The sequence below is a fragment of the Pongo pygmaeus genome, chromosome 5, assembly GCF_028885625.2.
Source record: "Pongo pygmaeus isolate AG05252 chromosome 5, NHGRI_mPonPyg2-v2.0_pri, whole genome shotgun sequence".
NCBI lineage: Eukaryota > Metazoa > Chordata > Mammalia > Primates > Hominidae > Pongo > Pongo pygmaeus.
Window position 1 is genome coordinate 132,672,958 of NC_072378.2, and position 19,466 is coordinate 132,692,423.

Below are 19,466 nucleotides of genomic sequence, written 5' to 3' on the forward strand. Positions count from 1 at the left end.
CTTTAAAGTCTGTTTTGTCTGATGTAAGAATAGCTACCCCTGCTTGCTTTTGACGTCCATTTGCATGAAATGCCTTTTTCCACCCCTTTTAGTTTATGTGAGTTCTTATGTGTTAGGTGAGTCTCCTGAAGGCAGCAGATAGTTGATTGGTAAGTTCTTATCCATTCTGCAGTTCTATATCTTTTAAGTGGAGCACTTAGGCGATTTACATTCAATGTAGTATTGAGATGTAAGGTATCATTGCATTCATTGTGCTATTTGTTGCCTGTGTACTTTGGATTTTTTGTTTTTTGTTTTTGCTTTTTAAATTGTATTTTTGTTTTATAGGTCCTATGTGATTTATGCTTTAAAGAGGTTCTGTTTTGATGTGTTTCTGGATTTGTTTCAAGATTTAGAGCTCCTTATAGCAGCTCTTGTGGTGCTTCCTTAATAGTGGCGAATTCTCTCAGCATTTGTTTGTCTAAAAAAGACTTTATCTTTCCTTCACATATGATGCTTAGCTTCACTGGATACAAAATTCTTGGCTGATAATTGTTCTGTTTGAGGATTCTGAAGATAAGGCCTCAATTCCTTCTCGCTTGTAGGGTTTCTGCTGAGAAATCTGCTGTTAATCTCATAGGTTTTCCTTTATAAGTTAACTGGTGCTTTTGTCTCATAGGTCTTAAGCTTCTTTCCTTCATCTGAACTTTAGATAACCTGATGATGATGTGCCTAGGTGATTATCTTTCTGTGATGAATTTCCCAGATCTTCTTTGTGCTTCTTGTATTTGGATGTTGAGGTCTCTAGCTAGGCCAAGGAAGTTTTCCTTGATTATCTCCCCAAATATGTTTTCCAAACTTTTAGATTCCTTTTCTTCCTCAGGAATACCTCTTCCTTATTCTTAGGTTTGGTCATTTACCATAATTCCAGACTTCCTGGAGGCCTTGTTTATATTTTCTTATTTTTTATTTGTCTTTGTTGGATTGGGTTAATTTGAAGACCTTGTCTTTGAGCTCCGAATTTCTTTCTTCTACTTGTTCAATTCTATTGCTGAGACTTTCCAGAACATTTTGCGTTTCTATGAGTGTCCAAGGTTTCCTGAAGTTTTGATTGTTTGTTCTTTAAGCAATCTATTTCCTTAAATATTTCTCCCTTCACTTCTTGTATTGTTTTTTGGATTTCCTTGCCTTTCTCTGGTGTCTCCCTGATTAGCTTAATAAGTAACCTCCTGAATTCTTCTTCAGGTTAATCAGGGATTTATTCTTGGTTTGAATCAATTGCTGGTGAGCTACTGTGATTTTTTGGGGGTGCTAAAGAGCCTTGTTTTGTCATATTACCAGAGTTGGTTTTCTAGTTCCTTCTCATTTGGGTAGGTTCTGTCAGAGGAAAAGTCTACGGGTGAAGGCTATTGTTCAGATTATTTTGTCCCAGGGGATGTTCCCTTAATATAGTACTCTCCCCTTTTTTCTATGGATGTGGCTTCCTGTGAGATAAGCTGCAGTGATTGTTATCTCTCTTCTGGGTGTAGCCACCCAGCAAGTCTACCAGGCTCCAGGCTGGTACTGTGATGTGAACTGTCTATGAGCCTCTCAGCCATTGATACCAGCACCTGTTTCAGTGGAGGTGGCAGGGAGGTGAAATGGGCTCTGTGAGGGTTCTTACCTTTGGTGATTTAATGTTCTATTTTTGTGCTGGTTGGCCTCCTGCCAGGAGGTGGCACTTTCCAGAGAGCATCAGCTGTGGTGGTATGAAGAGGAACTGGTGGTGGGCGGGGCCCTAGAACTCCCAAGAGTATATAGCCTTTGTCTTCAGCTACCAGTGTGGGTAGGGAAGGCCCATCAGGTGGGAGCAGGGCTAGGTGTGTCTGAGCTTAGACTCTCCTTGGAAGGGTCTTGCTGCAGCTGCTGTGGGGAATGGGGGTGAGGTTCCCAGGTCAATGGAGTCATCTACCTAGGAGGATCATGGCTGCTTCTGCTGAGTCATGCAGGTTGCCAGGTAAGTGGGGGAAAACCAACAGTCACAGGCCTCACTCAGCTCCCACACAATCCGAAGGGCTAGTCTCCCTCCCACCGTGCCCCTCTCCCAACATCCTGTTTCCAGGCAGTAAATGAGCAGGGCTTCAGAACTTGCCCCAGACTAGCCACTTCCCAGGTGCAAAAGAAAAGGGATTTGGTTCTTCCCTCACCTGTGGAGTCTGCACACCAGATTCGTGCCCTCCCCCGGGTTCTGGCCAGGAGGCTTCTTGCTGGGTTCAAATTGTTACAGAGTTCAGCTGGGGACTTCCTTCTCCCTGTGGCATTTTACCCTGTGCCTCTGGTCACCCTCCCAAAGGACCCCTGTGGTACCAAGCAGGGATGGCATGCTTAGGGACCCAGTGAGCTCCCAGGTCCTTTCCCGCTGCTTCCTCTATCCCTGTATTTTGCTCGGCTCTCTAAATTGACTCAACTCCAGGTAAGGTCAGAAAGTTCTCCCACAAACTAGACGTTCAGGGGTTGGAGTCTATCACCATTCTCTGGTATGTAGGCTGGGCCTGCTTCTTATGGCAGGAGTAATGGCGTGCTAATCCCAAACCAAGCCTCAAGTGGCCTTACAGTTTCTACTCTCTCTTTTGGAACTTTGCCATCACCATTTGAACAAGCCCAATCTAGACTTCTAGAGAACAAGATACTGTAAAGGAGAGCCCACTTGTTCAGCTGAGGCCTCCTGGACCTGCTTACAACAAGCTGACTCCCAACCAGAAGAGAGAGCCCAGGCACTATTAGAAAGCTGCATACCCAACCCAAGCTGGTTACATACCTGTTTGTAGCCCAGCTACAAACAGAAGAACCATCAAGCTGACTTGTAAACTATAACATGTGCTTCTTCATTTAAAGCTTATTTAAAGCTGTTGAACTTCGGGTTGGTTTGGTTCACAGAAATAGCTAACCAATAAAAATAAATAAAAAATTCTGGTATGTTCAGAAAATGAAATTCAAAGATGAAAATGAACACATTATTTTCTACAAACAACATGGCCAACTTGCACATCCTGTTGAGCAAAAAAAGCCAGGCACAGAAGAGCACTAGTGTTTCTGTCTATCTACAAAAAGTTCACAACAGGTAAAATTAGTAAAGAGTGATTTAAGTCAGCAAACTGGTGACCTCTGGGGATAGACAGTACCTGGGAGGAGACGCAGAGGACACTTCTGAGTTGATACTGTATTCTTGATCTTGATTCTGGTTTCATGAGTCAGTTCACCTTATGAAAATTCAGTGAGTTTTATACTGTTTGTGCACTTTTATCTAGGCAATTCAATAAAAGAATGTTTTAAAAAGAAATTGGTAAAGGGTTGAACAGCAAACTGACAGAAGAGAGCATAAAAAGAGCATAAGCCTCACTAGTAGTCTAAGGAAAGCAAGCCAAAGCAATCAGAAATGTTAGTTTTCGCCCATTAATAGGCAATAAATTTAAAAGACTAAAATATCCAGTGCTCAAGAAGGGATGAGAAAATATTCACATATAGCTAGTGTGTGAATTTTATAAAGTAATCTGACAAATATATTAAAGTTTGAAATACATGTAATCTTGATTCAATCCATTTAGCAATCTAGCCTATAGAAATGAAACCAACAATACATAAGGATATACTTACAAGACCATTTACTGAAGCAATGTTTATAGTAGCAAAAAACTTACATCATCTTGAATGTGCATCAAAAGTGGATGGCTGCAAAAATTATGGTTTATACATAATAGGACATTAAATTATGTGAACATTAAAAATAATGTGTTATAATATTTTGTCCAGTAATGATAAGGGCATTAATTTGAAAAGCAAAATTCAAAGTAATAGATATAGAGTGATCCTAATTTGTTTAAAAATAAAAGAGATTAACCCAAAAAAATCCTATATAAATGTTGTAAATGTTTTCTTCAGCATAAAGTTTTAGAAAAATACAAATAAATCTGTTAGCATTAGTCACCTCAGGAAAGTAGAATTTGGAGAAAGAGGGCACTACTAATTTTTATTTTATATATTTTTTTACTTTTTTACTTGTTATGACAAGTATATATTACACTGGAAATGAAACAAATACACACGTTAGAAAATATTCTCATATTGGAAAATAAAGTGTTCTCTAGAGAAACAAACTCCTTAATCTTTCAAATGATGAGAGATAAAAACTCAACAGTCATGATCTCTTTGCAAGATTGTTAAAAGCCAGTCCAGAAGCACATCATATCACATATGAATTTTGTCTGATTATTAATTCAAGCTGAAGAAGAAATAAATTATCCCATAAAATATCTCTTAGCACTTGGAGTAAATATAGTTTGAAAAAAGTGTGACTGAACCAACAATCTGTTGGAAAATTCTATTTGCTATATGAGTGGAAAATATTACTCAGAGTACTGACATTTCCTGTTTATCACTGAAAAAAGAACTTAGTTCTCTAACCTTGTAAATGTAATTCAACTGTGAATCTTACAAACGCTTACAACAAGAGTTTGCCTTACTAAACAAATCAGGTTCATTTGGCAATCTAGTTCTTAAAGGAACTAAACTTTATCTTAAAAGTAAGTACAGAAATAAAAAGGAAAGATAGCAAAAGTAATGAATTCCGAGTTATAAAGGAACTAATATACCATATAAAATCTAGTTAAATATAAATATTTCAATTTTTCCCTCTTTTAAGTGTCTCAGAAAAGTCATTGAAATCAAAGTGAGTGTCCAGCTGTTCTAAATTACTGGATGATAATATCCAAGTAATTTAGAGCTTTTTGAGAATCTTTAAAAATTATTTAACTATAAATTGTTAAGAGATGATAAAATGGAGATATAAATCTTAGGTGTATTTTTTTACTTTGAAATTGTTTTATATTTCATATTTTGAAGGAGAGATAGAGATAAGTAACAAAAATTTATGACTTAAATTTGAATCTCAATTTCAATTAATTAACTGGATGAGAAAGGCAGTTTTTTCCTCTGGACTTCATTTTCTGCAACCATGAAATAAAATGTTGACAAAAGCAAACAGAAGGTTTAGACTGTTAGAGGAAAGAAGGATTACTATAAAATGACAATATTTCACATCTATTGTGCCTCAGGTGTTCTATAAACATTTTCCAAATAATTTTACAGTAGTATTACGATAGGTCATATCTCCATTTTGCCAATGGGAAAACAGACTCAGAAAAGTTCTGTAAGTTACTCAAGGTCATATAAGTGGTAAATGGTAGAGCCCGGATTTGAAATCAGGTCTATGTGACCAGAAAGACAGGAAGGGCCCTTCAAACTTAGGTTCACATAGGTTAAATAAAGTGTTAAAGCTCCCCCTACTAGACTAAATAAATGGTGTTCATAATACCCGTACTAATAACATCTATGTGTGTAGCACATTTGCACTGAAAAGAATTCAGCACAGTAATTCAGATCTCGGGCATTAGAATTAAACAAGGCTAGGTTCCCACCCCATGTTTATCACATCTGGCTCCATGATATTAGAGACGACATTACATTTTTCTGAGCCTGTTTTCTCATCTAGAAAATGGCATAGGTAGTAAGTAAAGCACAGTGTTTGGTACATGATGAGCAATCCATAAATACTTCTCTTCTAAAATTCAATATTTTAAAAGCATTTACAAAGTAATCTTGAGAAGATATGAATTGTTATTTTTATGTTATATATGGGTATATACTAACACCAAAATCATAAAAGTTAAGGGAAAAGTAAAGGGGCATATTCAAAAACCCTGTGTTTAGTTTCCATCCTAAAGGACCAATTTTATGTTGAAGGTATGAGGCTAAAATCTGCTATTATGGAGAAAATACCCAATTTTAATAATAAAGGTAATTTTATAAAGACTATGGAAGATTTTGATGACTAAGAGAAACAAACATACCTCTTTGGAGGATGATCTTAAAGCAGTATTTTTTCAAAGCTTGGGCAATAAATAAATAATTCCTTGAGAACTTTTTTCAGGCCCATGTTTCAGTAAAATAGAAAACAAAATGAGACAAACCTTTTCTATAAAAAAACCCCACATATATCACATACGTTTAAATTATTAAGAAAACACAGCTGACATTAGCGATGGAAATGGACATGGCTCTAACAAACTCCACTGTCAAGTCACTGGCTCTAGGGAAGACCTTGTCATTTCCACAAGAACTGAAAGGCCATTGTCCTCTTAGGAACTGCCTGCAGCTTTACTTTTTTTTTTTTCTGAGACAGGATCTTGCTCTGTCTCCCAGACTGGAGTGCAGTGGTGAGAAAACGGCTCACTGCAGCCCCAAACTCCTGGGCTCAAGTGATCCTCTCATTTCGGCCTCCCAACTAGCTGGTACCAGCTAAATTTTTAAAATTTCTCTGTAGAGACAAGAACTCCCTCTGTTGCCCAGGGTGGTCTCGAATTCCCCTCCCAAGATGCTGGGATGACAGGTGAGAGCCACTGCATCCGCCTAGCTTCACTTTAAAGAACTAAATGTTTACATGCATATGTGTGCAATTAAGAGGTTGGTTTTATTTCTGTTTTAGAGAATATGATACAAATTGCCAGAGTTTTAACAATAAATAAAATTTGTTAAAGCCACACAAGAGTAATACTCAAGATAAAATTAGTGACCCCATTTAAGTATTAAAGGCCTCAGACTTCAGTCCCCCCTTCAATATTACACAATGGGGACTTTGGTATGGTTAAGGTATTCTCTGATCAAAAAATCCATTTATCCTGACAACAAGTAACTGCAGGGATTCTGCATTCTAATTTGATGTGTTAGACTATGGGTTTAAAGTTTAGCCAGCAGCTGTTAGCTGGCTTTAGTATGGGCAGATGTTGGTTGTATCAAGTATTCTTTGCCACATGTGGGACCAAGTGGAGCTTCCTCAGAGACCAATGTGTAATACTTCAGAATGTTAATGTTGAAGTCGGCATCCTATTTTTTTAGTCAATGAATGCTGTTTTCTGCAGACCTAACAGTCATGTTTGGAGGCTAAACCAGCAAAAGTGTTTATGTCTGTTTACTTTTTAAATAGATCATCTTCCCCAGGGAAAGGAATACTCATAGGAAAACTACTGGCAATGGGCAAATGACTTAACCTTTCTGGGCTTCAGTTTCTTCATCTGTAAAACGAAGATAGTAACACTGCCTACATCATAGGTTGTTTATGAGGACTGACAATCCCCAAATTGGACAGTTCTCTCAACAAACGTTGGTTCTTATCATCTAATTTTATCTTGATGCTTAAGCACATCAACAGAGGTTGCCTCTGTTTATGCCTCTGCAGTCATCCTCACCACAGCACTACTTCCACCTACCTAAAATTCATCTACTCTGTGCTTTCCCCAAATTATTCTTTCCATATGGCATGGGACTGTGCCCAAACAATCACTGCTTTCTCCTTTCTTCTTCTCCTTTACTGCCACTATCACATAGCTTGACATGAATGCTCATTCGGCAGCTTTGGGGGCTCTCTATTATTTATGTGTACATCTCTTCCTCCCATCCAGACTGTGAGGTCTTTGAGCTGAAAAACTACGTGTTATATTGCTCTATATACAAGACATTGCACTGAACGCTGTCCAAAGCAGACACTCACTAGATACTCTGATTCTTCTTCACGACTTACAGGTGTAGTGTGAAGGAATGTGTCCAGCTGATTAAGATATATAGTGGGCATATGGAGTACACATCTGATTTCTGAAACATACCATAAACCAAAGTGTCTCTCCTATATTTTCGACATTTCCTCAGGACAAGCTAAAGACCAAGAGGCTATGGGAGCATTATTAACAGTTATTTACATGGTCTTGCCTTCACTAATTTTTAAAATTCCACACAGAGCAATTCAGTGAGATTTCAGTGGTGCAAAGATCTCTCTTTATTGGTAATGGGATGCATTTTAAAGTCAGTGAGGTGGTTTTCAGTGTATGGTTCCTAAAATGAACGCATTACATTATAAACATGAATGTATAGCATTAACCTCCATGTATATATTTCACTAGAACATAAATCTTTTTTCTTTCATAGAAGAAATTATCCCTTCTATCTGAATTAGTTCAAATTTATCATAAAACTCAGCTGCGGTTCCAGGAAACAGCTGGTGTTTTTGCCTCTCCATTTTCACCAAAAAAAACAGCAAGCAATGCATCAAGGAATAAACTATCTCAAAACCATAAACTGCTTAACTCTTCTTCATGTGCACGCAACTAACATAGTATATTTCGATAGACATTCAATATGTGTTCACCCTTTACAATATTTGTTGAATAAAATAGTTTATTACTATAATAAGATGTATTAGTGCTACTTAATATGAAGGGCATTTTACTAGGTGCTATAAAATGTAACTTGACAAATGCAATCTCCTGGGAAATTTTAACATATATAAAACAGTTATTTTCAAACAGAGAGTTTATATCAGAGTCACTTGGGGAACTTTTCCCAAAAAACAGCAACAACCACTATCATCACAAAAGCCTGGACTCCCTCCCTAAAGATTCTGATTCTAATATGCACCCTAGGTTATGAATCAAGAAAAATACAGTAATAGCTCAATGAAGCAAACCTCAACCATAACATTTTTGATATGTTAGTGCAGTATTTCTCTTCATAAAATAGATATACTATTAAGCTCTTATATATAATCTGGATTTTTGATGCACAAATACATTCATGTTAAATGACCCAAAGAAAGTCTTGATACCTTAAAGAAGGTATTGATAACTCAGTAAAGGTGTGAAAAAGTATCCTCTGATTTATGAGTTTTATAAGCTTGAATACAAAATATCTCACTTATCAAAAGTGAGTTTCCACATATTTTTCCTGCTAATCACTAAAATCTCCATTTATAAAAATTATTAAAAATTTCATTGTTGTATCATAGGGCAATAGACATCTTCCTGTTTTGATAAGTATACAATTGTTTACACTGAAAATAGAAAACATAAAAATAAAATTGACCTGTGATATCCTATGGCAACACACAAAAATTATCTGAAGTCCTTTCACAATTTTAAGAAAATCTTTTATTATAATTTTATTCATATATATTTATACACTTATTCCATAAATTTCCAACTTTGTCAATTCCAATAATACAATGAAAGAAGTCATAGAATTTTAAGGGTTAAAGATCACTTAGAACAACTTCTCAGTTATACAGATTTATAGTCTTTGAGTTGTGTTATTAACATGAATTTGGTCTCTTGAGAGGCATTGTGGTGCAGTCACATTAATTTTCAGCTGACCAAAGGTTAAAGTAAGATTAGAACCCAGACTGTCAGTCTGGTTCTTAGGTCTTTTCTGAGATGCCAACACTTCTAGTTTTCTCCCCAACAATATATATCTCTTCGTGTTTTAGAGCACTTTAGGCATTTTGTCATAAATTTAACTGCCAAGTGAAAAATGTTAGTATTTCTTCTCACGAGTAGCTTTCTACAGTTCGTTATAGCAAAGGGGAATCAAACAGTCCATTACCATTATTTTCACTTAACTCCAAAGAAGATCTTAGCTCAGCTTAAACAGAAAGCTTTTGGCTTGCTTCCAGCAATCTTTATGCTACAAGACGTGTCCAATAAGATTAGCAGGCTCACTAACTTCTTTCCACTGAAATTATTTCCAATTCCTTTCTCCCTAATATCATCTCTAAGGTTTAACATGAACCCTTTTTGCAGCCATAATCTTTAGCCTAATCATCTTAACTCTAATCTTACTTAAACGACTTCCTAAATCACAAATGAAACTTTGTATGTGTCATCCATTGTTAATGAGCATTTGTAATCCCCAAGGGTGAAATCACCCAGCCTCTGTGTACTCATATGTGACTAGATCTAAGTCACTTTCCAGGATCTCTGGACTGATGTCTCTGGAAGATTCTGGTGGGGTCTGCTCACACAGTCCTGTGTCCTGTGTCTATGCATTAATTCCGTAGGACTCAAAAGTAGTCCAGCAGAATATAGTATTGTGCACTTCCAAATTTGTTGAGTGTAGATCTCATGCCAAATGTTCTTACCACAACAACAACAACAAAAAAAGAGACTCAAGGAAACAAGGGAGGTGATGAATATGTCTATTACCTTGGGTGGTGGTGTCACTATAAGTGTTTGCATATTTCCAAGCTCATCAAATGGTACACACTGTAACTGTGCAGTTCTTTGTATATCTGTTATACCTCAATAAAGCTGTCAAAAAATAAAAAGTAGCTCAGGTTCTGACAAGTTTACTTAAAGAACTCATGGCTGGATATAAGCTATCAGACATCTTCCACACAAATTATTTTTCATTGTAACATATGCATCTTGAAAAAAATAATAAGGCCTGGATAGATATTTAGAAGTAGAAGCCTAGCAAAATTGTATGGAGAAAGCCCCATTAGTATTGCTCAGAAGATCTGCATTCAAGTCTTGGCTCTACTTCACCTAATTTGTGTAATGTTGAGCAAGCTACATAAGCTTGCTATGTCTCAGTGTGTTCATATGGAAAGTGGTGGTTATTCAACTTACTTTGTGGGAGGCTGTGAAAACCTAGTCAGATAACGTGTTTAAAGTATCAAAAAAACAAGAAAGTATTTTACCTACATACTTCCTTGTATGTAAGTAAAAGTCATTCATAATTTAATGTTACCACACCTCTTAATCCCATTGTGCTATCAACATCTAGAATTCAACATAAATATCTTAGTATCCTTTAAATAAAGTGCTGTTAATTAAATTATTTACTAATTTTTATAATGAATAATTACCAAGAAATGTGCTAGTGCTTTTCAATTTTCTCATCTAAACTTTTGCACTACCTGAAAAAGATGTACAAGGTTGGAGTAGACTTGGGTGGTAGAAGAAAAACTGAAAAATAAAAAAAAAATTGTTTCATGTCAGTTGAAAATGGAATTATTTTAAGGCTATAGAATGGAAGACTAATGGGTGACTTAAGGATGTCAAAGATTATTTCCCAGAGGATAGTCACCAGTTGGTTTTTATCCTTACTTAGACAAGAACAGGAGGAAATTAGCTTAAATTTCATTTGGGTTAGAGTAATGGAAGCAAGCTATGAAATCTAATTCCCAGGGAATATTTTCTTCAAAATAAAATAGAGACTTACTGCCTACCATTGTTTCAGTGCAGCCCTGACTCCAAGAATGAGAAAACACTAGATGAAGTTTTAGTCATTCATCTCTATAATCCCCTTCAAGGGAAGAAAACAAGCAATGACGAGCCTATTATGCAACAGGTGTTTTCACTTGTTTTCATTTCATCTTTGCTGAAAATTATTTCCTTACTTTGCAAGCCAAGATGCAAGCTATGAGCATTTAGTCTTCCCAAGGTTATCCAGTGAATGAGAAAGAGAGTTTGAACACAACTGCTAACTACCTCCAGAGTCAATTCTTGTACACTGCACAAACTTATCTCAGTAAAGTCTTGCTCACCCTGGCACTCCTAATTTTTATCTTTATTTTAAAATGACATTATCTCTGTGACTTAAGAGGTATATGAAAACTAAAGCAAATTGGGAATATAGCCAGTACTTATTGAGCTATCTAATACATTGCCAAACATATAAGCACTCTACAGATACTGCCTTCATTTGATGACAGCTAACATACGAGGCAAATACGGTTATCAGCCCTACGTACAGATGGAACCCAAGGCTCAAGGAAGTTAAATTGCTTGCCCTGGATTCCACACTAGTAGGCTGAGGAGCCAAGATTCAAACCAGTTGCTCTGACCCTGTAGGCCATGGTACAACCACTAGATAATATGGATATTATAAAGATCTGTGGTTTCAGAATTTGATTTGTTGTGAATACTTTACATTTGCAGCCTTTCTGTGTTTAGAACCAGCTGTTCCCAAAACTTAATAGCCATTAAATAATATCAGTAACAAGTTTAGTTAAGTGCGTGGGAATTTAAAGATCAAAAAGTGAGTGTTGTATAGCCCAGAAATAAGAAAGTCTATGAGTCTGTTTTTAAAAAATCAAGTATTTCTGTCAACAGACCAAGCAGCCACACATGTCTCTAGACATTCTGGATTCTCCTGGGGATTCTGGGGCACTTTGGCATGCTCTAGAAAGGACTAAGATGCCTCAAAACTTATCCTCCAAGTCCATGCTCGAGGTGCTAAATAAAGGGGCCTTTTAACTTCAAGGGAGGCAGTGGCATACTCAGTATTTTCACCTCAGCATGCCCTGTGACTGAAAAGCATGCATGTCAGGAACTCAAACCGCAGGGCAGCAGCCAAACCCCAGCGCAGACTTTTCTTTTTGTTTTCGTCAAATCACAGATATTTAGAAGTAGAAAGAGCCTATTGAGGTCATCTAGTCCAATCCCTTTATCTTACAGACAAGGAATTTGAGGACCAGGCAAGGTTAAGTACTTTCTCTAGGGTCAGAAAGCTAATTAGTGACAGAGTTAGCAATAAATCACTTCCATGAAAAGACATGCTTTCAAAGCAAATTTAATTACCTTGTACTCTCAAGTGACTAATAAGAACACCCATGTAGCTAGACGATCTCCAGTGTTTCCGTGAAGTAGATGTAACTCAAGAGGATCTTAAATGAACTTTACAACATTGAACAATCTAAGTCAGCAGTCTTTCAAATGCACTAATTTGAGTCAAATCATTACTTTTAGGGGAAGTGTTCCTACCAACTTCTTTTCTGTACAAAGTTATAGTTTCAGCCACAGTAAATGCCCCAGTATTTTCATCTCTTGCCTAGTAGATAAAAAATAGATAAAACTTACGATACACTTAGAAATGAGGAATAATTTTTGGCATCCATAAACACTGTACCACAAATTATTAAAGGACAAGATTTTTTTTATTTTTATGGCATAACTTGTTCTCTAGAAGATCAAGAATCATCTATTTTATCAACTGATGGCAAAACCCAGAGGTGTAGGGGTAATCCATTGGTGTTAATAATTTAATAACCAAATAGAGTATTGCAAAATATTTAAAAGAAATGGAAAGTATTTTCACGTAAGATAGATTATGAAAGTTAATTTATTTCAACATGAATCTAGCTAAAAATCCAAAGATTTGCCTTTAGAAAATAAACAGAGTTAAGTAAGAAAGGATAAAAGGGAAACATCAATAAGTAAGAAGAAAAAATTCTAGAGTTGGAATGGATATGGGTTAAAAACACAAATAACCATTAAGTCAGTAGTTACAGCAAACACCTAGTCTCCCATATGAAAAAGTGAAACAGAAGGTGAACACATGAAAAAACAATGAGAACTAGATGGAGCAGTCTGTGCAAATGCAGGCTGACAACAAACCAAAATGCTGTTTCCATCAGGGGGAAAAACTGCATCAATTAAAATATGTCTTGAAATATTATTTCAGGAAAGAAGGAAAGAGATATACTGTCAGAGAAGAGCTAACTCTGACAGCCATAAAAGCATGTAGTTTGACATTGAGAATGCTCAAATTCCCACAGTTTACTAAATTTAACCCCAAAGACTTGCACATTCTCAGAAAATAGAAACCCTCTATCGCACTTAACATTTCAGAAATGTGTTAATGATAAGGTTTTCCATGTGACTGCGTCTTTTTAAGTGAACACAGCAGAAAAACGGGCAGCAATGTCCATTTGACATGTTGTATTAAGCCTAATGTTCATGTTAGGTGCCTACTACAGGAAAATCAATTTTCGAGTGGCTATTTCATGGCTCTACAGTAATCTGGCTTCAGGGACGTTCCACGGTTATTCAATGTCAATTATTCTTAAATTTTCATGTTCTAGGAAACACTCCCCAAATGAAATCATTGAGATTTACGAGTGCTACCAATAGAAGAGAACAGAAGCATGGATATCTCATGGAAAAAAAAGATGTTCTGTTCAGTATCAAGTAATAAAGCATAGCATTTCTCTTCCTGTAGCAATTGATGATGAAGAGGATGATGATAGTGTTTTACCTCAACTTCACATTTCTCCAAAGCTGAAAACTTTCAAGGTGACCTCCCTAAATGAAGTGATGGACAAGCTAGGTTTTCTTTGGAACTCTGACTGCCTAGAAAGGGTTGACTTGTTTGGGATCCCTCTGTAATCCAGAAACCTAACAAGATGATCAACAGATTAGCAATTGCGTGTTGCTAGTGATCTACAAAATTTTATTGAATTTACTTACTTTGTTTAACAGAAATTATGTTCCCAGCACTGTTATAAATACTTTACAAATATTAAACTCATTTGATTCACTTAATACTCATAGCAATCTTGTTAGGTAAGAACTATTATTATCGCCAATTTCCAGAGGAGGAAACCGAAGCACAGAGAGGTAAATTAATTTGCCTGAGGTCACACAACTAGTAAGTATAATCCTCTCTTAAAACTCAGCAATGGTCAACCTTTAAGCTTGATACTGCATCCTTTTCCAGGCCTTCTCACTAAATGGTAGTTTTCAATGAAAAGTCATTCAGGGAGCAACACTGAAAATAAATAGTTGCCTGATCATAATAGTTGAGTTTATTAATAGTTTTCTAAGTGTCAGATAGTGTGCTAAGTGCTTAAAAAAACAACAACTCCTGTTTGATCCTTAATGTAAGCAATTCCATTAGGAGGCACCATTTCCATTTAAATGAAAATACTGAACTGTGTGTGGCTAACAACTTTTCTGTAAGTTACATGACTAATACATGGAAAGAAGGAATTCAAACCTGAACTATCCACCCAGTCACGGAACCCACCTACTGTAGTATGAGGTGTACTGCCTCCCTATTAGGGAGCTAGTCCTTTAAGGAGAGAGGACTAAGGGATGATGATTTTGGCTGGCTGTTTTTCTTTTTTCTCCCGTTTGCCATAATACGCCATCAGCAAGTTTTCTATTAAATGGAATGAGACACACTGCATTTAAACAGATATATTAGGAGTGTAGTTCATCTATGAGAATTCCCGGACAATAAAAGCCCCTCAAAAAAAGCAGTGTGTTAAGCCAATTCAATAACCCCCATTTCTAGCAAAGTGTATCCAGCCATGACTAACAGTCATGACAATGCCATTACTGTTGACTACAGAGAGTGCTAGAATCAACCTTCTTTAAAAAATTTTAAATTTACGGTAAAGTCACATCTAAAATAAAGCTTAAAAAGAGTCATGCTGAAATACGGAGAGGTGGGCTGCAGAGCAGTCTCGAGTACCTGACACAGAGATGATCTCACATGAGAAGTACAGTTTAAATATAAATTACCAAGAATATTCTTTTCTACAATTTCCATAATCACCTGCAATGTGATATGCTGTCATCTGATAATACCCACATTTTCAAGCCACAATTTTAAACATTTTTTTAAGAATCAAAATACAAATCAGTAAATTGAGATCACAAACGAGCTGCAACAGCCAATAATTGTATTATAATCCTATCTTTTCTAGAGAGAAAATCATTTATGTTTATTTTATATTTTAGTCATTTTAGAGATTATTTACCTTATTTTATAATTTTAGAAGCAAATAATTTTTACATGGCTAAAATTTAAATTTTAAATGTAATAAATATTTTTAAATTTAGTCATTCTTATCAAACTACTGATATATTTTCTTTGCTTAGTGTTATAGTTATTATAAGTATAAAATGTGTGCAGTAGTCTTCCCTCATCTGAGGGGAAAACATTGCAAAACCCCCAGTGGATGACAGAAACTACAAACTCTATATATACTATGCTTCTTCCTATACATGCATTAAAGCTTAATTGATAAATTAGGAGATTTCCAAATACTTTCTTCTAAGAGCTTAACAACAATAACTAATAATAAAGCAGAACAATTATAACAATATGCTGTAATTAAAGTTATGTGAATGCGGTCTCTCTCTCTCTCAAAGTATCTTATCATACTGTACTTACCCTTCCTGTGATGAGAGATGATACAATCCCTACATAATGAGATGGAGTGTAATGAATAACGTAGGCATTGTGACATAGTATGAGGCTACTACTGACCAGAATCTATATTCCTGAATCTCTGCAACTATTCCTCACTTGCAGTAAATGGCTTGGTGTCGCTCATTTCAGGCAATCCCTTGTTGACGTCTTTGTATAGGCTCAATGCTTTCTAGCGCAGCACGTTGCTGTCAATCGGAACACGTTTCTGTTCATGTCTTCTACCCACAAATTTAATGCCTTTTCCATTTCAACTAAGCACTTATCATGCACTGTGGCCATAACTTTTGCAGTCTGAAGTGAGACAGCAAAATTGGCATGAATTTCTTTTTCCTTCTTTACAATTTCACAGACAGAAGATTCATTCTTAGCATAGGTCTTAACAACCTTATCATTTTTTTTTATTAAGTGGAGAACTTTCTCCTTTTCACTTACAGAAAAGCACTTGATGGCTTCTCTTGGGCACATCTGAATTGCTAGCTAGCATCACTACTCTTGTGCTTTGGGGTCCATTGTTAAAGAAAATAAGGGTGACTTCAACACAAGAACTCTGATATCATGACAATCTGATAACTGCAACAGTAAGTCTAATAACTGAGATGGCTACTAAGTGACTAACGGATGGGCAGCGTTTCCAGTGTGAATATGCTGGACAAAGGAATGATTCACGTCCCAGCTGGAATGAAGCAGGACAGTGCAAGATTTCATCAAGCTACTCAAAATGGCATGCAACGTAAAATTTATGAATTGTTTATTTCTGGAATCTTCCACTTAATATTTTCAGATCACAGTTGACCACAGGCAACTTAACCCATGGAACCACAGATAAGTGGGTCTAGGCACTATCGACATTTAAACTGCAAATACAGACGAATTCTTTGTGCGAATTAGACACCAGAAAATGAAACTGATTTCGCACAATTCAACTGTAATCGATATTCTTAAAACTCACTGCAAATGACACACCACACAATATGATATAAAATCAATCTTCTCATTTCTGTGAAAGTACTTTTTGTTTGCAGCAGAAAAGGACTGAGGCTTTTTGATACAGTGATTTATGGAACATAAAATAAAGAATAAGGAGAAGCTCTTAACTGATGGCTTTTCAAAACATAGCAGTCTTTGATTTTATGGAAAGAATACATATTTTTCTTAAATTATTAGAAATCATCTCTACTAGAAAAAAGAGCATGGAAATCAGACAACTTAAGGCAAGTCCTAGATTTATAAATTCTACATCATTAAAATTTTGTTGAAACCTTGAATAAGTTGCAAATGAAAACTGGTTTTGAAAGGCTGCCTTAAAACCACTTACATATTACTAAATATTTTGAATTTTTTTGGTAGAGTTTTCTTTGTTTTTTGAATAATATCCTATTTTAGTTAATTTTCAAGAAAAATGTTTCATAATACTTAATAAACTTTAAAATATTTTAAGGTTTAGCAAGATAAGGAATCTATCCTATAAGTGGTATTCTCACATAATAATAGGATTTTAAACTCTAGCCACCAAATCTCTGTCCCCTGTAACAACAAAAGTTTGTATGAGCACTCCCTTATGACCTACTGTCCTTCCCTCAAATCTCTTTTGTTCAAGGTAAAGAACTTTTGTTGTCTAGAAGACCTCCAAACATTGCAAAAAATGCTCCAATGCCTTTCATGTTAATGCAAATTTCTAGTGAAGACAGCTATGTATTCCCAAAAGCACTTAATTCTAAGTTCATGTATCTAAGAATTACTTGATATGCTTCTTATAGGAAAGTTTATCTGAGTATCATTTAATATGCTTCATACAGGAAAGTTAGCGAAGAAAGATGAGGTACCAAGCAAATATCTTACATAGAGGGTTGAAACATACACTGACCTCCCTGAAACATCCATAATTATTTTATTTCATTCAACTCAATTATTAGCATTAACAATGGCAAGAATAAAAATGCATTAACAGTAAGTGGTTAAGAAATTTACAATTAATGTTTGCCAAAAAGTGGATAAAGGACCGATTGTTTGAAACATTTGTTTTTACTTCTGAATCTACAGTTTTACATTTGTCTCTTAAGCCTGGTTCCAATTAAATTTACTGCAAATGACATACAGTACATATAAATGAAATATTCTCTTTCCTGAGGAAGACTTTTCATTGGTACAAGGGAAGGACTTGGGCATGGTATTAATTATACAAAATTAGAATTTGCATTCCCCTTTTCCATACACAAAGTAGAAAATAACTTCTTGCACAGAGGTAAATGATTCACCTGCAGTCACACTGTTGGTAAGTCTCCTGTTTGCAAAAATAACCTATAAATATTTAGGACTACATATTAACTCAATAACATTCCCTAAAGCCACTCCCTTTGCCTCTGTATGTAGTTATGAATCATTTTGTAAACCAAAGGCAGAACTGTAAACAAAAATATTTGTAAACAAAAGAAAACTAGGGAAATACATTAGAAATTAACAAATTTTAGCCACAAATAAACTTACAGAATGTGCTCAGTGTTTCTATCTCTGCTAAAATGTCTTGAGGTTGATAGGAAAAGTGTTATGACTGTCCACCTTTTACAGATGAGAAAACCTAAGGCTACAGCATTACCCCAGAGTGACTTACCTGAGAGCACATAGTTTAATTAAAGGGTGGACTTATGATTCTCAAACCTATGTATTTCCCTCTAGATTCCAGAGTCTGGCAATTCATTCCTTATCCACATCGCTTCATTACATAGTCTGGGGACTGATAGAAAGGCAGAAACGTCTGGCCTTCCGAATGCTTACAGTACTCTGTATGCACTATTTAATTCTATCTTATTCTTTCTTGTGTCTTGGCCATGTCTCCCCAATCTCACTGTAAGTTCTTTGAGAGCATGGATCATACTTTTGGCCTCTGTGGAATTAACAACTACTAGCACACAGCCAAGGACTTGTAACTTTTTAAAAATATTTGTTCATTTGCTAAGTAGATGCAAAAGTTCTGGGAGGCCCATTCCAGAAGGGTGGAAAATAATTGTATGGCACAGGCAAACTGGGTTTATTTACTACCCAATTCTGTGTTTTTTTATTTCTGTAGAAATTCACTAATTTTCTTTTTTCTATTTTCAAAAAAATATTATAACTATTTTTTTATGACAGTATCCAGTGTTTTCAATGAAGCAGATGTTCTCAAACATTATTGGTGAGGAATGTAACTTTTATGGGTATAATTTATCAATATGTAAACGTACTATTTTAAATTGCAATTCCAGTAATTCCAATTGTAGAAATGTTGCCTAAAATAATAATTAGCAGTGTTCATGTTCATACCAAAACTTGTACCTTTGACATGTAAAATTAGGAGATAACCAAAATATTAGATATAATCCAAGCTTTCAGACTCTTGAAAAAGTATGCAGGTCAGCCAAGCCAGTTCTTTTTTCTCTAAAAAACTTTCAAATAATTGAAAAACACTTCTATACTTTTACTGTTTTCATTATATTAACAACATCAATTTCTTCTTCCATTCATGCAAATTAATTTTAGCCTATGAATGAGTCACATACCTTTATTACATGATGCTTTTCTTGGAACACAGGAATCTTAAACATTTGGCACCAATATGTTGTATCTTTGTTTGGGATGGGGACCTGTCT

At 35.7% G+C, this 19,466-nt stretch overlaps 1 protein-coding gene across 2 annotated transcripts in view; it reads right to left on the minus strand.

The window, feature by feature from the left end:
* MOXD1 (monooxygenase DBH like 1) overlaps positions 1–19,466 on the minus strand; it is a 127,760-nt gene that overhangs the window by 79,924 nt on the left and 28,370 nt on the right. For both annotated transcript variants that reach the window (XM_054492895.2, XM_054492894.2), the window contains exon 4: positions 19,377–19,460. In XM_054492895.2, coding sequence (XP_054348870.1) covers positions 19,377–19,460 — 84 coding nt within the window. The remainder of the gene's footprint in view (positions 1–19,376; positions 19,461–19,466) is intronic.